This window comes from Cibotium barometz, chromosome 7, assembly GCF_041138505.1.
Source record: "Cibotium barometz isolate CiBa-2024 chromosome 7, ASM4113850v1, whole genome shotgun sequence".
In the NCBI taxonomy this organism is placed as follows: Eukaryota; Viridiplantae; Streptophyta; class Polypodiopsida; order Cyatheales; family Cibotiaceae; genus Cibotium; species Cibotium barometz.
The window spans coordinates 35508066-35526116 of NC_141052.1; the positions used below are offsets into that span (position 1 = coordinate 35508066).

The 18051-nt window shown below is 45.2% G+C and overlaps 1 protein-coding gene across 2 annotated transcripts in view; it reads right to left on the bottom strand.

Annotated features, from left to right (window-relative positions):
* The window catches only part of LOC147636924 (clustered mitochondria protein-like), a 55017-nt gene that overhangs the window by 24054 nt on the left and 12912 nt on the right, over positions 1–18051 (bottom strand). Inside the window, exons 4-5 of one of the 2 annotated variants that reach the window (XM_086800507.1) lie at positions 7146–7335; positions 6846–6977 (exon numbers count right to left, since the gene is read on the bottom strand). In XM_086800507.1, coding sequence (XP_086656633.1) covers positions 6846–6977; positions 7146–7335 — 322 coding nt within the window. Of the gene's footprint in view, positions 1–6845; positions 6978–7145; positions 7336–18051 lie in introns of those variants that run through there. The other variant, XM_086800508.1, reaches the window with a different exon arrangement.

Genomic DNA, 18051 nt, shown 5'->3' on the forward strand with positions numbered 1-18051 from the left:
GTGAGGGTACAATTCAATGAACACTCCACCATACACGTGGATTCGTGTTGCGATTGTGGAGTGAGTGTTTCATTGTTTCCACACCATGCTTGTTGATCAGAGTTGGGATTGTATGGAAGAACATGGGAACTGTTGGGATTGGGAGAAAGGATTGCTAGAACTATGGAGAACCAGCTTTTCTGTCACCATGGTTTGTGCTCTTGAATGGCACCACTTTGTGTGCATAGCACATGTTTCTGTGCGAGGTACTAGTTTCTTGTGCATGGCACTTATTTAAGTGTCTTAGCACCTGGTTGGTGATTTTCATTGGCATATGATTATCTCATTGATATTGGTGATTGAGACACCATTGGCTCTTGTGCCTGTGTCTAGCAAATCTTCCATGGAATTCTCGCCCATTTATTTTGGGACATGATTTTGATATTGGTATTATGAAGACTTATTTAGTCTCACCCATTTCTTTGGGACATGGATTCTTCAGTTATATTGGATTTTTCAGACCGGCTCGTCTCCCCCACTTGATGGGACATGATTATATCTTGAATATATGGCTTGAAGCTTAAAGTTGCGGACAACTTTTAAGAAGTTGGGGAGAATGTCACCAGCCTGGACATTTCCCAGTATGAAAGGAGTCTAGTGGACTCCAAGATGTCTAAATATTTGGAAAGTACAAGCTTTGGAAATGGGAGATTATCCTAGAATACAAAGGACCAGCCATTGTACTTGTTGTACCAGCCCTTGTACCTACTGTACCAACCATTATACTCGTTGTACCAATCCTTGTACTTGTTGTACTGCTGTACCACCCATTGTACCGATTGTACCAACCATTGTATCGCCTGTACCAACCACTGTACCTGCTGTACCAGCCATTGTACATACTGTACCAGCATTTGTACTTGTTGTACCTGCTAAACCAGCCACCGTACCTAATGTACCAACCATTGTACCTACTGTACCGGCTGAATGGAGCGTTGTACTTGCTGTACCAGCTCTATTGCATGACGACCCGTGGTTTTTGGGGAAGAATCAGTACCCACACGGAGGTATATGGATTATATTGTTGGTTCGCCATTTCTACAACCTGTGTTCCGGCTTGGTAGCCTCGTGTTGGGCTATGTTATGGCATTTGTATATGGATAATCCGGCATCTCCCGTGGGAAGAGCAAGGCCCTCAAAGCTTGTATATGATATTATTCTCCTTGGGTAATAAAATACTCCAAGGGGGGGGGGGGTCGGCCCATTCCAGCCTCTATGTGGTGTCACGTGTGCAAGCTCCATTTTCAGCATTAGTGGATGTTTTGTCCAGCTTTTAAATGTTTTAATATGCATTGATGGTATCAACAAGTGTGTCAAAGGCCCTAGTCCCCCGGGCAACCGCCGCGAGTTACATATTGTATACATGCTACATAAGCAAAAAAATAACATGCCTCATAGTTGGTGGAGCCACAAGCACAAATTGCAATTAATGTTCAATATTGAACGTTTTTTATTTTTTTCTTCTCAACTTTTCAACTGCCCTGAAACGTTGGATGAAACATCCATGATTGAAACGTTTCAATAGCGAAACACGTTTTTTCACGTTTCAATAGCAATGAAACGCGTTTCATGGTGACCATGTAAGAGACCAAGTTATCTCGATGCCTTCATGTCCCATGCTATGCAGATTGCCATTGACCAGCTTAGGCTATCATCCCATAGACTAAGGATAGAGACTGGGAGAGCTGATGGGATACCCACAGAGGACAACACATGTAGACTCTATCAGATGGGGGTTGATCCGTAGGAGCACTATGTTTGCCAGAGCCCAGTCTACTATGAGATTAGAGGAAGATTTCACTATCTATTCAAAGAGGGCTTTGGACCCTTATCCCAGATCATGCCTTGGACTCTTCCTACTGAAGCTCAGCCAACACAGAGAGTCACTACTTAGAGATCCTGACCCCCAACAGTCCTCCTCTCAACTTACCATCACCAATTTTTTCCAACCTAGAGGGAGATAGGGAGGCACCACAAGCCACCATAGTGGATAAAGGAGCCTATACCACAGTGCCCCCTCACAGCACGCCCATGGCACTCACTTCAGATCAGGCATACACACTCCAGAGAGCTAGACGCCCTCATCCCGGTTGGACCCCAACCACCCTCAGCATCAGTCCCAAATTCAGAAGATCCTGGCCCGCAATCCTCACAACAGACTATCAACATCTCTAGCCTTCTTGTATCACCCACGATGGACATCCAAGATGGGCCTTTACCTGACATACAGGGTTGACTGATTGTTTTTATTCAGCTCTCCCATATCCCATCAATTACTGTACCCTATACCTGGTGTTGGAAATTATTTCATCCCCAGATGGACTTTTCTACGATTATTGTGCATCAAAAATATCATAAAATATATACCTGCAATAGTCCTCCCGTTTGAGGGAAACAAGTGTCCATGCATATTCATGCTTGTATCTGGCTCCATATGAAGCCCTACATTGGCATATCTTAGCAAAGATTATTTAGCATTTTTTCTACCATTTTTTGGTATTTTTTAGGGATTTTATAGCATTTTTTGCTACAGCCATGCTGTCGGCCTGCTCTACAGCTGGCTGACCAGCATCCTCGGGTACTATATAAGCGCTGGCTCCCTTTTCCCTCAGATCATCTCATTTTTCAGCTTCTGCAGTGATAGGTAGCATCTACAGGACCTCCCTTACGCTGCTCCACATGATTTACTACCTTTTCTGGTGATATTCAGCAATGATCTTCTTTTCTCCTTTATGCTTGCTGTCCATATACAGTGTTGTGCAGTTCTTGCAGCATTTCTTTGTGGGTATCATAGCATAGTACCCATTCTTTCACCTAGCATAGTAGGATCTAGATTTTGCATTTTGTATAATCCCAGAATCTGAGATCTTAACTTTCAGTTTTCATTTCTAGTTTACTGTTGCTTTATCTTATTTCATCCATGACGAGATTTCATGGACACTATGTACACATCATTTTGGTCTCATAGACCCATAAGGTCTTTTGAAAACATTTTCGGACCAAGTCTCCGCACTTCAGCGTGCCCGACCCCCCCCCCCGGTCGACCACGATCACCTCATCAGCTTCAGATCCAAGACATGTTCCACCGCCATCGAGCTACCTTTCCACGTGACATAGCTGAGGGAGACCTCTCGGCCATACTCATTAGCCCCATGCTTGATATTTTGGAGAGAGGTATACCATCTACTCAGATCTGAAGCTGCTCTCATGTTTCTATGTTCTTAGTATTTCCATGATGAGTTTCCATGGACAGTTTTGTATCACCTAAGTGAGATAGCTATGTTTATGTTTTCTTTCTATTTTATTTTCCATTCCATGATGAGATATGCCATGGACATTATTGTATCACTTTGGTCTCATAGGCCCATTGGGTTTTTAGTAGACGCTTAATCTCTCTCTCTCTCTCTCTCTCTCTCTCTCAACACTTGCCTTACCTATGTTGCCTCCCTTTGCCACGTCCCCGGACAGCCACCGCCCCCTCACCCCCCCCCCTCCTCTCAACTTACCATCACCAATTTTTTCCAACCTAGAGGGGTGGATAGGGAGGCACCACAAGCCACCATAGTGGATAAAGGAGCCTATACCACAGTGCCCCCTCGCAGCAGGCCCATGGCACTCACTTCAGATCAGGCATACACACTCCAGAGAGCTAGACGCCCTCATCCCGGTTGGACCCTGACCACCCTCAGCATCAGTCCCAAATTCAGAAGATCCTGGCCCGCAATCCTCACAACAGACTATCAACATCTCTAGCCTTCTTGTATCACCCACGATGGACATCCTAGATGGGCCTTTGCCTGACATACAAGGTTGACTGATTGTTTTTATTCAGCTCTCGCATATCCCATCACTTATTGTACCCTATACCTGGTGTTGGAAATTATTTCATCCCCAGATGGACTTTCCCATGCATATTCATGCTTGTATCTGGCTCCATATGAAGCCCTACATTGGCATATCTTAGCAAAGATTATTTAGCATTTTTTCTACCATTTTTTGGTATTTTTTAGGCATTTTATAGCATTTTTTGCTACAGCCATGCTGTCGGCCTACTACAGCTGGCCGACCAGCATCCTCGAATACAATATATGGGCTGGCTCCCTTTTCCCTCAGATCATCTCATTTTTCAGCTTCTGCAGTGATAGGTAGCATCTACGGGACCTCCCTTATGCTGCTCCACATGATTTACTACCTATTCTGGTGATATTCAGCAGTGATCTTCTTTTCTCCTTTATGCTTGCTGTCCATATACAGTGTTGTGTAGTTCTTGCAGCATTTCTTTGTGGGTATCACGGCATAGTACCCATTCTTTCACCTAGCATAGTAGGATCTAGATTTTGCATCTTGTATAATCCCAAAATCTGAGATCGTAACTTTCAGTTTTCAGTTCTAGTTTACTGTTGCTTTATCTTATTTCATCCATGACGAGATTTCATGGACACTATGTACACATCATTTTGGTCTCATAGACCCATAAGGTCTTTTGAAAACATTTTCGGACCAGGTCTCCGCACTTCGGCGTGCCCGACGCCGCCCCCCCCCCCCCCCCCCCGGTCGACCACGATCACCTCATCAGCTCTAGATCCAGGACATGCTCCAGTGCTCACTGGCAAAGTACGGGCCCCACGTGGTGACTTAGATGTCATACACAGCACTATCGGAGTGAAATAGGGCTGCCCCGTGTCTCCTACTCTCTTTGGGATATACATTGATGAGATATCTGACTACATAGATAGACAAGGAGGACCAGAAGCGCAATTGGCAAGAGTCTTGATACCTATCTTATTGTTTGCAAATGACATTGTCCTTATCTCCGATTCACCAAAGGGGCTGCAGAGGCACTTGGATGCATTATGGGCTTTTTGTGAGGATCGAGACCTCACGGTGAACCTTGGGAAGACCAAGGTTATGATCTTTAACACATCCCCACAATGGGTAGGCAGATCCGCACCTCAGTTTACATATAATGGGCAGCCCGTGGAGTATGTGGCCTCTTATGTATATCTTGGGATCACTTTTGCCGGGCCTCGGTTCTCTATGCGGAAGGCAATCGAAACCACATTGATGCGAGGGTATGCAACTCTAGGCTCACTTGAGAGGCATTGCCACGGATACAATTTCGAGAGCCGAGGACGAAGCTCTGGCTGTTTGACACATTGGTCACACCTGCATTATTGTATGGAGCTCCCATTCGGGGTCCCACTTCATACCACGAGAGGAGACAGAGAAGGGAGTCAGCTATGACAGATACAAGAGAGGTATATGATGGGTGGAAGCCGATGGAGAGGCCACTAGTGATGATGATCTCCCACATGATCAAGAGTAAGCCTTAAGTGCCACATGAGATTGTGCGAGCGGAGATGGGGGCTGCCCCTATCATGACAGAGGCTCTTTTCCAAACAGTGACATACTGGCGCAAATTATGGGAGCTCCCACCAAATAGATACCCCTGGCTTGCCCTAGAGTCCTCGAGACAGTTGGCACTTGATGCACAGGACAGCACTTGGTTTGGTATCCATGGCATGCAAATGGGAGCCCTCCCAACCTTTCAGTACAGCATAGAGGTCCCTTCCTTTGCTGTGAGCCCCACAGAACTGAATAGGGTGATCAGGAAGGACATTGTGGGATTGGATACTCAAAGGACCTGGCATCCACCCCTCCGATCCCTAGGGACGAAGATGGCTTTCCACAGAGACCATCTTCTTCACATGATAGAGGACAGCTTCATCATACGCCCGCACTACATGGATACAAATCTCTCATTTGGGGTGGTGTGTGATCCGCACCTCATCCTACCAGTTGAGAGTGGAAACATCCATATATGGGCTGAGAGCAGCTGCACCAACGAACAAGACATGCAAGCTTTGCCATACAGAGGCTGAGACAAAGGCTCATTATATATGCAGATGCCCAGTATACTATGAGATCAGGGGGAGGTTCCACTGCCTCTTCGGAGAGGGATTCGGACCACTCTCTAGGATCATGGATTTTCCAGACCAGAGATGCCTAGGGCTCTTTCTTCTGGAGCTGCGTAGACACAGGGAATCCCTACTATGGCCCGGATCAGTTGCACTCACCCGAGGACCAGCACAGTGAGCTCTCACTGACTTCTTCCTGACTAGAGCCCTAAGAGTAGACCCACCCACTCCCCCCGACCTCCATGCTGATGCAGGAGCCCGGCCAAAGGAGTGACATTAGACAAAGCCACCAAGCTATGCAGAGCCCAACGCCCCCGACATAGTGGCCGCCACCCACACTCACGTTACCTCAAGAGGATCAAAGCCATCATTTCCCACCACCGCAGGACTTTCTCCCGCCATGTTAGCCTAACTACATTGGGTACCATGTTGCAGCGCCCTATGCGAGATATTCTTGGTTGATGCGAGAGCTTGAGGCTCTTTGTTCGTTTTTTTTAAGGATATTTTCTTTTAGTTTTACTTTCAGTACCATGATGATGTATTCCATGGACATGATGTAACATTTTGGTCTCATACATCATTTTGGCCTTTTGAAGACGTTAATACAAATTTCTTTCTTTTCTCTCTCTCTCTCTCTCTCTCTCTCTCTCTCTCTCTCTCTCTCACACACACACACACACACACACGCACACACAAGTAAAAATCTCATGAAGGGGAAAAGCAATGGTGAGATATGACTGTCAGCACACAAGCTTATGTACACATGAAATGTTGTAGCAAACCTAGTACACAAATATAATTCACAATTCTGATATTATCCCTACATGGGACTACAATCACAGTCAGAGAAAAAGAATGAATACAACGCTGATCTTGCTGTAGTGATACCTGAGCTTGATTGTTTTTTGGATTCATTTTCCATGGCTAGGGCCGTTGAGAAAGATGAGTGTACATTTGTTGTGGAAAGAAGGTCTCTTGTCCTCCGTAAATGAGTTCTAACAGACCTATCATCATACAAAGCTGCAACATGAATGATGTCAAACAACCCTACATCTGTAATGTGAAGCAAAAATGCACTCCAAAAAAGTTATCATTAAATTGCAAGAGTATATCACCCTTTTTTTTCCATGCCATTATTGGAGCCATACCATCCGACACTCTAAAATAATTATGAGAGAAGAGCTTTACCATTGACCATCTCCAAAGAGCAACCACCTGTGGTCACATCAGCAACATCCCCGATCTCATAGAAGTCTGCTAGCTGATGTTTGGAACCATCTACTGCTGTGAGTATCAAATCATAACAGGTGTAGAAACACGTCTCTGAGGCATCGAGTAAAAACTGTCGAAGATCCATCACAGAATCAACTGGATTCACCTAAAATTTTCAAGGCTGGCAAGGTCAGTTTGCAAAATGATGATTCTATGTTATCATCAACAAAAAAGCTTAAGTACTGACGATTAATCAACCAAGGCTATCCCATGTCATTAGCAGAAATACGGGGACAAGGAATAGTCCTATGGGGATATTCAAACCCAGGTCCAAGCAAAGCTATACATGTTGTGAGTCAAACTATGACTTAGTTATATATTGAAGAGTTTACACAAACTTATATTGATGATGAATAGCACAATATGAAGAAGATAGAAAGAAAGAAAGAAAGTTATATTAAACGTCTTCAAAAGACCCAATGGGTCTATGAGACCAAAAGTGGTACAATAGTGTACATGTAATCTCATCATGGTACAAAAGAAAACAAACACGAGAGCTATGAGCTGGGAATGTCAAATCCAAGTCATATGATACAAAATGGGACCATCATCATCATACAGCTTAGAGTGTGCGCGCGCACATAGTTAACATCTTCAAATGACCCAAAGGGTCTATGAGACCAAAATGATGTGTACATAGTGTCCATGAAATCTTAGCATGAATGAAATAAGAAAAAGCAACAGTAAACTAAAACTAAAAACTAAAAGCTAAGATCTCAGACTCTGAAATTATACAAGATGAAAAATCTAGATCCTATTATGCTAGGTATAGGGTACAATAAGCGATGGGATATGGGAGAGCTGAATAAAAACAGTCAATCAACCCTGTATGCCGGGCAAGCGCCCATCCAGGATGTCCATCATGGGTGATACAAGAAGGCTAGAGTCTTCTATAAGGAAGAGGCTGCTCAATGGCAGGCCAGCATCTCCTAAATCGGAGGCTGATGAGCTGGGGGTGGTCGGGATCCAACAGGACAAGGGCGTCTAGCTCTCTGGAGCGTGTGCGCCCGATCTGATGCGACTCCCGTGGAGCCTACTGGGAGGGGGCACTATGGTATAGGCTCCCGTATCCACTGTGATGGGCTCTCATGCCTCCCTATCCACCCCTCTAGGCCCCTCTCCACCCCCTTTGCTTGCGCATTGCCCCTGCTCGCCCCTTGCTCGCCCCATCCATCTCCCTTACTTGTGCGTTGCCCCCCTCCCTCCCTTTCCTATCGCTTGCTTGCCAACCCCCTGCCCCTCGATCGCATCCCGCCTCTTGCCCTACCCTCCTCTTATCTTATTATCACCAGTATTTTCCAAGAAGCACAATGCACGAAGCCAAGGGGGAGGAGAGGCAATGGCAGACAGGGGGGTGGAGATTGCGATAGTGGGCAGACCGCAAGGTTGGGGAGGCTCACAACTCATTCCCACATTGAGCTAAAGTATCTTCTAGCATATTCATGCAATCATTTACAATCTCCATATGAAACTCTTTTTTATCCAAATTTTGAATCATTTTGTAGTTTTCATGATCTTTTCAATTCTAAAAGTTTGTTAAGATCATCTCCTTGTTAACGTAATTCAACTTCAAGCATTGTAATTTCTAAAGAACAAACTTTTGAGGATATTTTAAAAGAGTTTCGTGGTGTATTCAAAAGCGAGTTACCCGATGGTTTGTCATCCAAGAGGGGCATTGATAATGCGATTGAGCTTTTGCCGGGGTGGTAATCCCCCCTATTCGCAACCTTATCGGTTTAGCTGGAAGGAGAAAGACGAGATTGCTTGGCAACTACAAGATTATCTTAATAAAGTTTTTGTTTTGTCTAGTAATTCAGAAGAAAGATGGTAGCATGTGCTTCTGTGTAGATTATAAAGGCTTGAATAAACTCACTAACAAGAATAGGTATCCTATGTCAAGGATGGATGGCCTTGTCTTCAAGGTGCAAATTATTTCACCTAGATTGATCAACGATGAAAACTTGAGGACATGCTCAAGTCTGTGAAACCGGCCTTTAGAAATTTGACGGGTGGTGAAACAAACACTTCATCACCCATGGGGACCTAGAAAAGGAAACAAACAGGGGGAGCTACAGCGCTCCTGCAAATAGTACAAGGACACCGATTGGTCCCAAAACGCAGTGGCGTCCCTTGCAGTATTTCTTTACTTGAACAAAATTTGAGTACATATTACAGCTCGTAGAATCCTCTACCAATAGAATCCTTTTTAGCTTTTCACCCAGGACTTCCAAATAAAAACTCTCGTTATTACAGCAAAGCATTCCATAGAGAAGGCACACCTGTACAACACCTCCCTGCTTGAAAAGGTCTTCTCCATCTCAACCATGGATCCCACAAACCCTCTTTCCCAAACAGCAGTAGGGTTGTACCAAACCATATGACCTTCCTATAGTCACAGCTTGCATGTAACCTCGAGAAAACTATAACCTGTTCACATGAATCCAAAGACATGTTTCCCACATGAAACCAAAAACCTGTATCCAATAAACCATAGACCTGTATCCATAAACCATAGGCATGTATGTTTCCTCGATACCATAGTCATGTTTCCTCTCGAAAAACCAATGTCCTGTTTCCATGACAGATATACCATCCAAGTATGGTTGCCAAAACCTAGAGAGAGAAAGATAGAGGACGTGTCAAGCAATCCCTAAATACACATAAGTCCAAGATGAAGAGCAACAACACATCTCTTCCAAGAACATCATCCTATGCATATGTAGCTTCATCCTCTGCATCCTAATCTCGTAAACAAAACCTGCTTGCGAAGAGAGAGAGAGAGAGAGAGAGAGAGAGAGAGAGAGAGAGAGAAACCGCTTGGCTGTTAGCCCCTCGGTGCCTCCTTCAGCTCGCCTCCTTCCAAGAGAGAGATAGAGTCGTGCTATCCAACCCAACAGTCACCTTGATAAGTCTCTACTGGCTGCTTCCACACACGCAGCCGCCAGCACCCGCACATGGCACTACTCCACGCCGCAAAAAGCCTCCCACCTGGCGCCTCCTTTTGGCTGCCCATTGCTGCCCACCTAGTAACCGGTTGCTGGCTGTAGCCCAGCCGCCTTGCTGGCTGCAGCCCGCCTAGCTGTAGCCCATGCGCACAACAACGCCTGCCTCCTGTGTGAAAAGATGCAGGGGGGAAGAGAGCTTGAGCTCTTGCAAGCACACACACACACTCACAAAACCCTAATAGAGAACACACAAGGTGAGAGTCTGAAAATCTTCTTCTTCTCCACTCAACACTCAACACACCATATACAAGAATAAGAGTTCACACAATATGAAAGGTACTCAACCAAATACATACACGGGTTCTCTATAGTGTGAACCCGACTAAATGAGCTGGCGCTATAACTATGCCAGTCTCTAGAGTGGCTGTCACACAGCCTGTCATCCCACTGGCCGCATATCACCCAAGATCTCACCAACCATGCCAGTGGTGTAAGTGTGGGACCTATCCCCCAGGCGGGTCATCAGTGGCCACCGCCTCACTAGACGAGCTCGATATCTCAACACTCCCCCTCGAGCTCAACTCCATGTCATGTACACCAAGTGAAGCCCTGAATCTGCGGAGCTTCTCTGTACCCAATGCTTTGGTGAAGATGTCAGCTACCTGATCCTCTGTGCTGACATAAACAAGGTCAAGATCTCCTGCCAAGACCTTCTCTCTGACGAAGTGGTAGTGGACCTCTATGTGCTTCGTACGAGCATGAAAGACTGGGTTCCTGGCCAACTGTATACTGCTAATGTTGTCACAGAAAATGACAACTTGTCTATCCACTGATAGACCCAAATCTGCAAGTAGCTTTCTCAACCAAGCTACCTCACATGCTGCCATAGCAGCTCCTCTGTACTTGGCCTCTGTACTCGATAGAGCAACCGTAGGCTGCTTCTTGCTGCTCCAAGTCACACCAGCACTGCCCAAAGAAAACATGAATCCACTGGTAGATCTTCTATCTGAGATACTACCAGCCCAATCAGCATCTGTGTACCCATGTACACATATCTCTGTCCCAGTCTCATAGAATAGTCCACAATGTAAAGTAGACTTCACATACCTCAGTATGCGTCTCACAGCATCCAAATGCGGTTTCCGTGGAACCTGCATAAACTGACTCACCAACCCAACAGCATAGCTCAAATCTGGTCTGGTGATCGTCATGTAGATCAAACTTCCTACTATGCTCCTGTACATAGTAGGATCCTCCAAGATCTCTCCTAAATCTGCACTCAACTTACCATTCTGATCCAATGGCACAGAAATAGGCTTACAGCCTGTCATACCATACTTGGACAACATGTCCAAGCCATACTGTCTCTGCAGTAATCCAATACCATGTGGTGACCTAATCACCTCAATGCCCAAGAAATATCTCAGCTCTCCCAGATCCTTCATCTCAAACTTCTGTCTTAGCAAGATCTTTACATCAAAGATCTTGCTAAGACAGAAGTAATGGTCCCCCGTAATGATCAAGTCATCTACATAGATGACAACAAGCACAACCCCTCTATCACCATGTCTCACATACAATGAGAAATCTGCATTGGCTACATGAAAGCCAATAGTGACAAGATATTCAGAGATCTTGTCAGACCATGCTCTTGGTGCTTGCTTTAAGCCATACAAGGCTTTCTTCAACCTGCAAACATGCTCGGGGTGACCCACATCCTCATAACCAGGTGGCTGCAACATATACACCTCTTCTTGCAAATCCCCATGCAAGAATGCATTCTTTACATCCATCTGATGTAAAGACCATTGCTTTGACGCAGCCACTGCTATCACAACTCTCACCGTTGCCATCTTGGCAACTGGGCTGAAAGTTTCCTCATAATCAATCCCATATGTCTGCGCATATCCTTTGGCTACCAATCTAGCCTTGTACCTGTTTATGCTTCCATCACTGTTATGTTTAACTTTGTACACCCACTTGCATCCAATGGCTTTCTTGCCTTCAGGCAATTGCACTAAGTCCCAAGTTTCATTTCCATATAGTGCATCCATCTCCTCATCCATAGCTTTCTCCCAACACACATTTCCAACAGCCTCATCAATGCATGTGGGCTCAACAACCTGCACAACCTTTGCCATATATGCATAGTGATGTGCCACATAACCATCATATGTAAATCTCTGCACAGGGTTCTTCACTCTCCCTGATCTTCGCAGCTTTTCATTCATGGCTTCCATAGCCTTCTTTACACCAGGTGTTCTCATAGCTGGGATCCCAAGCTCCTCATCAAGGCTCATATCTGAGCCACTAGACTCTCCATCAACATGAGAATGCCTTGCAGAAATGTCAGGTATACCAAGGGGCTCAACCACTTTCTCTTTCTCTTTACGTGATGTACTAATCACATTTGCAGGGCTGGTATTATGACGCAGCCTGCCACTCCATGGTCTATCAACAGACCCACTAGATGAGGACTCTCCTGGTCCACTCAAAGACTGTGATTGCTGACCTGCATTCTCTGCAACCACACTTCCACTCACATCAGCCCCAACGGCTTCTTTTTCAGCAGCATACCAGCTGCTCATCTCATCAAAGACAACATCCCTACTTACCCTCAACTCACGTGTAGAAGGGTTATAACACCTGTATCCCTTTTGCTCAAGGGAATATCCAATAAACACACATTTTTCAGCTTTCGGATCCAGCTTAGTTCTCAGCTCATCTGGCACATGCACATATGCAATGCATCCAAAGACTTTCAGATGAGACAAATCTGGTTTTCTGCCAGTAAACCTCTCCTCTGGAGTTACATCATATATGGCTGCAGTTGGAGTCCTGTTCATGATGTATACTGCTGTAGAAACAGCCTCAGCCCAATAGCAATGCGGCATATTCTTCTCTTCCATCAATGCTCGCGCAATCTCAGCAATGTGCCTATTTTTCCGCTCAGCAACTCCATTTTGCTGCGGAGTGTATCTGCATGTAAACTGTCTCCGAATACCATTCTTCTTCAAATATTCAGAGAACTCATTGGAGAAGTACTCTCCCCCTCCATCTGACCTTAGGCACTTTACATATTTCCCTGTTTGCTTTTCAACCAAAACTCTGAAATGCTGAAAGTGAGTGAACACCTCACTCTTCTCCTTCATGAAATATACCCACACTTTTCTTGTGTGGTCATCAATGAAAGTCACATAATACCTGCAGCCTCCCATAGATATGGTCTTCGTAGGACCCCATACATCTGAATGCACAACATCTAGTGCATTTCTGCTCACATATCTGTTACGTGGAAACACATGCTTTGTTTGCTTCCCAAATTGGCATGCTTCACATATTTTCTGCATACCTTCCACTTTAAATTTTGGCAACCCTGTCACAATTCCTTTTGTCTGCATAGACTTCAATCTCTGCACATTTACATGTCCAATTCTTTTATGCCATATGTCTGTGTCTGCAACAACTCCTGAACCATTTGCAAACATCGCAGCACTCATTTCAGGCATGTCTACATCCAACGTAAACATTCTGCCCACTCTGTTGCCTTTTGCAACCAACCTGCACATGTCTTTAAAGTCTTCGACATAACACCCATCAGGGTTAAACCTAACCTGTAAACCCTGCTCAATCATCTGGCCAACTGAAACCAGATTCTTTGTTATGTTCGGTACATGAAGTACATCTGCAAGGTACTTCACTTTGCCATCCTGCATAGATAATGGCACATCTCCAACGTGGGCAATTGGATGAGCAGTGTCATCCCCTGTTTCCACAAAACCTGGTCTTTCCAGGTTCTTCATCTCCTTGAACCACTCCCCATGACTCGTCATGTGGTTCGAAGCGCCTGAATCTACATACCATACATTATCTTTTTGTGCTGCATCAACATTTTCAGACATGGCATTCACAACATGCTGCATAACAAACAACCTTTCATTGTCCTCATTATTTCTGCTTGAGGATGCATAGTTGTTTTGCTGCACTTTCCCATTTTGCATGTCAGCCTGCTTCTTATAACATTCTGACTGCACATGTCCTGGCTTACCACAATAGTAGCATTCACGTGCATCATTATATTGCCTTTGCCAATTTCCACGGCCTCTTTGACTCCCCCTGCCTCTGAATTTGCCTCTTCCACCTGCGTGTTGTTGTTGTTGTTGATTCTGGGACTGTTGTTGTTGCTGCTGCTGCTGGCCATAATTCTGATTACCTGTTCGGCCACCTCCTTGACCGCGTCCACGGCCTCCTCTACCTCGTCCTCTTCCTGAACTCGTATAGAAGGCCTGTTGCTCTGAACTGTTTTTGCTTTGTGAAGACTGTTGGTCTTCACCCAAGTTCTTCTCTTCGATAATCAGCATAGACACCAAATCTGTAAAGTTGGGAATGTTTTCCCGAGTCTGAATAGACGTCTTAAACGCCTTGTATTGTGGCCGAGACCACGTAGACAGACTTCCACCTTGTCATCATCATCTACTGACACACCAATAGATGCAAGGGATTCCACAATGCCCTTTATCTTCAACGCATAGTCATTCACAGACATGCTCTTTTTCTCCACAGTATGAAGTTCATTCTTCAACTGTATCTTACGTGCCTTGGTATTTGTTTCATAAAGCTTTACCAAGGTGTCCCACGCCTCCTTGGGGAACTTGGCATCCTGAATGTGCCCAATCATGGTGTCCTGTATGCTAATGGAAAGCCAATACATTACTTTCCTGGCTCCTTGGTTCCAATCTTTAAACTCTTTCACATCTGCAGCAGTCGGATTTATATTCGGTATCTCCGATGCCTCTTCATGCTCACCTTCTATGTAGTCCCAATAGCCTTTTCCCATCAGGAAATTTGTCAACCTGAACCTCCAAGCATGGAAGTTATTCTTGTCCAGCTTCTCAGCCACAATCTGTGTTATGCCATCATTAGACATCTTGCCAAACACACAATTTTACCAGAAACTGCACTATGGTTTTTCTGCACAACTGCTGTATTTTTCTGCACAGCGGTACTGTAGTACTCTCAAATGTCACCAACAGCAACTTCAATGTGCATACATACACCCAATGGCAACTGTAGACCTCTTTGCAGCACCCACAGTGTCTGCACAGTCAATCTGTCTTCCTGCAGTTCGTAAAACAGAGTTCTGCAGAGAATCGATGACTTACCCGCAGTGCTCGAAATCGCCTGCTTTCTGAAAAACGGAGGTCCTGACGCGCTCGAAACGCGTTTTCGGCCCGAAAATTTCAGTCCGTAGGACTATATAGTTGCCCTATAGCTTCACTCCCGCGAAGAAAGCTCCTCAATCGGACATCGTTTGCCGGTGCCTCCCGTAGAGCTCCCGACAAGGGTGTAGTCACCAACACAAATAGGGAAGAGTAGTTGAAGCTCTTACCCTCGTACCGCTTCCTGTGGTTCTCTTGCTTGCAGCTCAGCCCTTAGCACGAACCAGGCTCTGATACCATGAAAAGATGCAGGGGGGAAGAGAGCTTGAGCTCTTGCAAGCACACACACACACTCACAAAACCCTAATAGAGAACACACAAGGTGAGAGGCTGAAAATCTTCTTCTTCTCTACTCAACACTCAACACACCATATACAAGAATAAGAGTACACACAATATGAAAGGTACTCAACCAAATACATACACGGGTTCTCTATAGTGTGAACCCGACTAAATGAGCTGGCGCTATAACTATGCCAGTCTCTAGAGTGGCTGTCACACAGCCTGTCATCCCACTGGCCGCATATCACCCAAGATCTCACCAACCATGCCAGTGGTGTAAGTGTGGGGCCTATCCCCCAGGCGGGTCATCAGTGGCCACCGCCTCACTAGACGAGCTCGATATCTCAACACTGTGGTCCATGCGCAACAGCACTCGCCACCTGAAGCCTATGCTCGCAGCAGCGCCCGCCACCTGTAGCCCATGCGAAGCAGCTACCTGGCCTTCCAAACGTACGCGCAGCAACGCTCAAGGGGATGCGCCCGCGTAAACCACCCGGCGACCTCCCCTCGAATCTGCCACCCTTCGTTCTTTATAAAGAGGCGATTCACTTTTCATCAAAGAAACACCAAAAGCAACATAGCAAAAACGCATGCTTTAAAAAAATAATATTTTTAAGCCTTCCAAGGTTATTAAACCTTATAAACTTTAAAATCCCTTTTTGCCCCCTTTCACACTTGGGCTGGCCACACACATATGGGTTTTCCTTTTCATATCCAAACTGATGCCTGTTCACATTGACCATCCCGTGCCCTTGCCCACCTGCTTGTTGTCCAGAGAAAAACACAGGGTCGTAACATACCCCCCTCTTGAAAAACAGCAAGCGTCCTCGATTGCACTCAATAACATAGTAAGGCATCCAATGAAGAAAGAGTCCCCATATGACCAAAGCAATGCCCCTCCGGTGCATTTGGGTGATGAAACAATCATCCTAAACAATAAGGCCATACCGTCACATCAAAGTGACAAACAACTCTTGCTTGTTCCTTCAAAACTTGCAGCAAGAGTCTAAAAACAAGTGGAAACACGTTACCTGTGTTAGCCAAAAACAAAACCATGCATCATTCTACATATGACAAACATATGCATGACACATATATGCATTCGCAAACAATATGCTCCTGAAGATGCTCTACCCACTCCAAAATAGCAGTCTCAGGGTTGCTCGCAAGCCTTACACCCATGGGCATCCACGACTGATGGTAAAACATGAGCATATGAAAGCACTCAATGCATCTAGACTATACATCCACGAAGTACTTTCCACATATGTCCCTCTTGATTGTTTACCCACTCTGCACATGACCATCCCGCAGGAGCCACACTCAGAGATGCATCCATGAACATAATAAAGTACTTGATGTATCATACCAATATACATGCATCTCATCCTGACGTATCCAGAGTATTACCCATGTATTCCCAAGAGTACCAGGATCCAATGGCACCAGAATACAATAATACCTCAGAAAGTGTATAAATACATGCACAAATAGAGTTCAATCCATATATGAACCAAACCAACTCTAGGACTGCTCACAAGACTTATGCCCTCCACAGAGTCTCGAAGTGTTAACTCAGGTTGCTGCAGACTTTGAGCTAAACCACACCATGCCATTCCAAAGGAAACCAACTCCAAAAATAGCATCATCTCATGTGACTAGTACACAATATCATAGAAGTCCCATAAGCAGATGTACTGTCAGCCTCAGTACCTCCGGTGAATACAAAGATGTCATCAAACAACTCCCAGATGAAAAACTGAGCCTGTCTGTAACAAGGGAGCGGAGGTGCTACCCCCTTCTTGAGCATCAGGCAATGCTCCAAACCCATGCTCTGCTGAACCTGAATGAGCCATTCGCAAGAGTCAGCTCCAACTCAAAGGCGTCAAGATAAAGCTGCAATACCTAAGGTGAATCTGCTAAGTCACCCTCCTCCATCCACTTCGCATCCATCACTATAGTTCTTTAAACTTCACAAGATAGCGACGGGAAACTTTACCTTGTACCTTTTTTTCCTTATGTGCCAGTATCTGCTCTGGAATAAGAACCTCGTCAAGTTCCTCAACTTCCAACTGAGCCTCACCTGATACATCCACAGGCACCCAAAACATACTTGTACTCCACCCACGTGGTAAGCACAAGTCCCAATGAAGCATAGTAGATCACCACTGCTAGACATAGAAAGAAGCTACCTTCCGAACCCCATGAAGCTTCCGTGAAGATACCACTGGTGACAAAATGTCGAAAGTCATAGCCTTCAACCCATCTCTTGCACCACAACACTTCAACTGCTTTCTTGTTCCTGGCTGACTACTTCCTATCCTTGGTGTCTTTTCTCCTAAGCTTCATCTTTAGCTTTTGCTCTTCACCTCATAT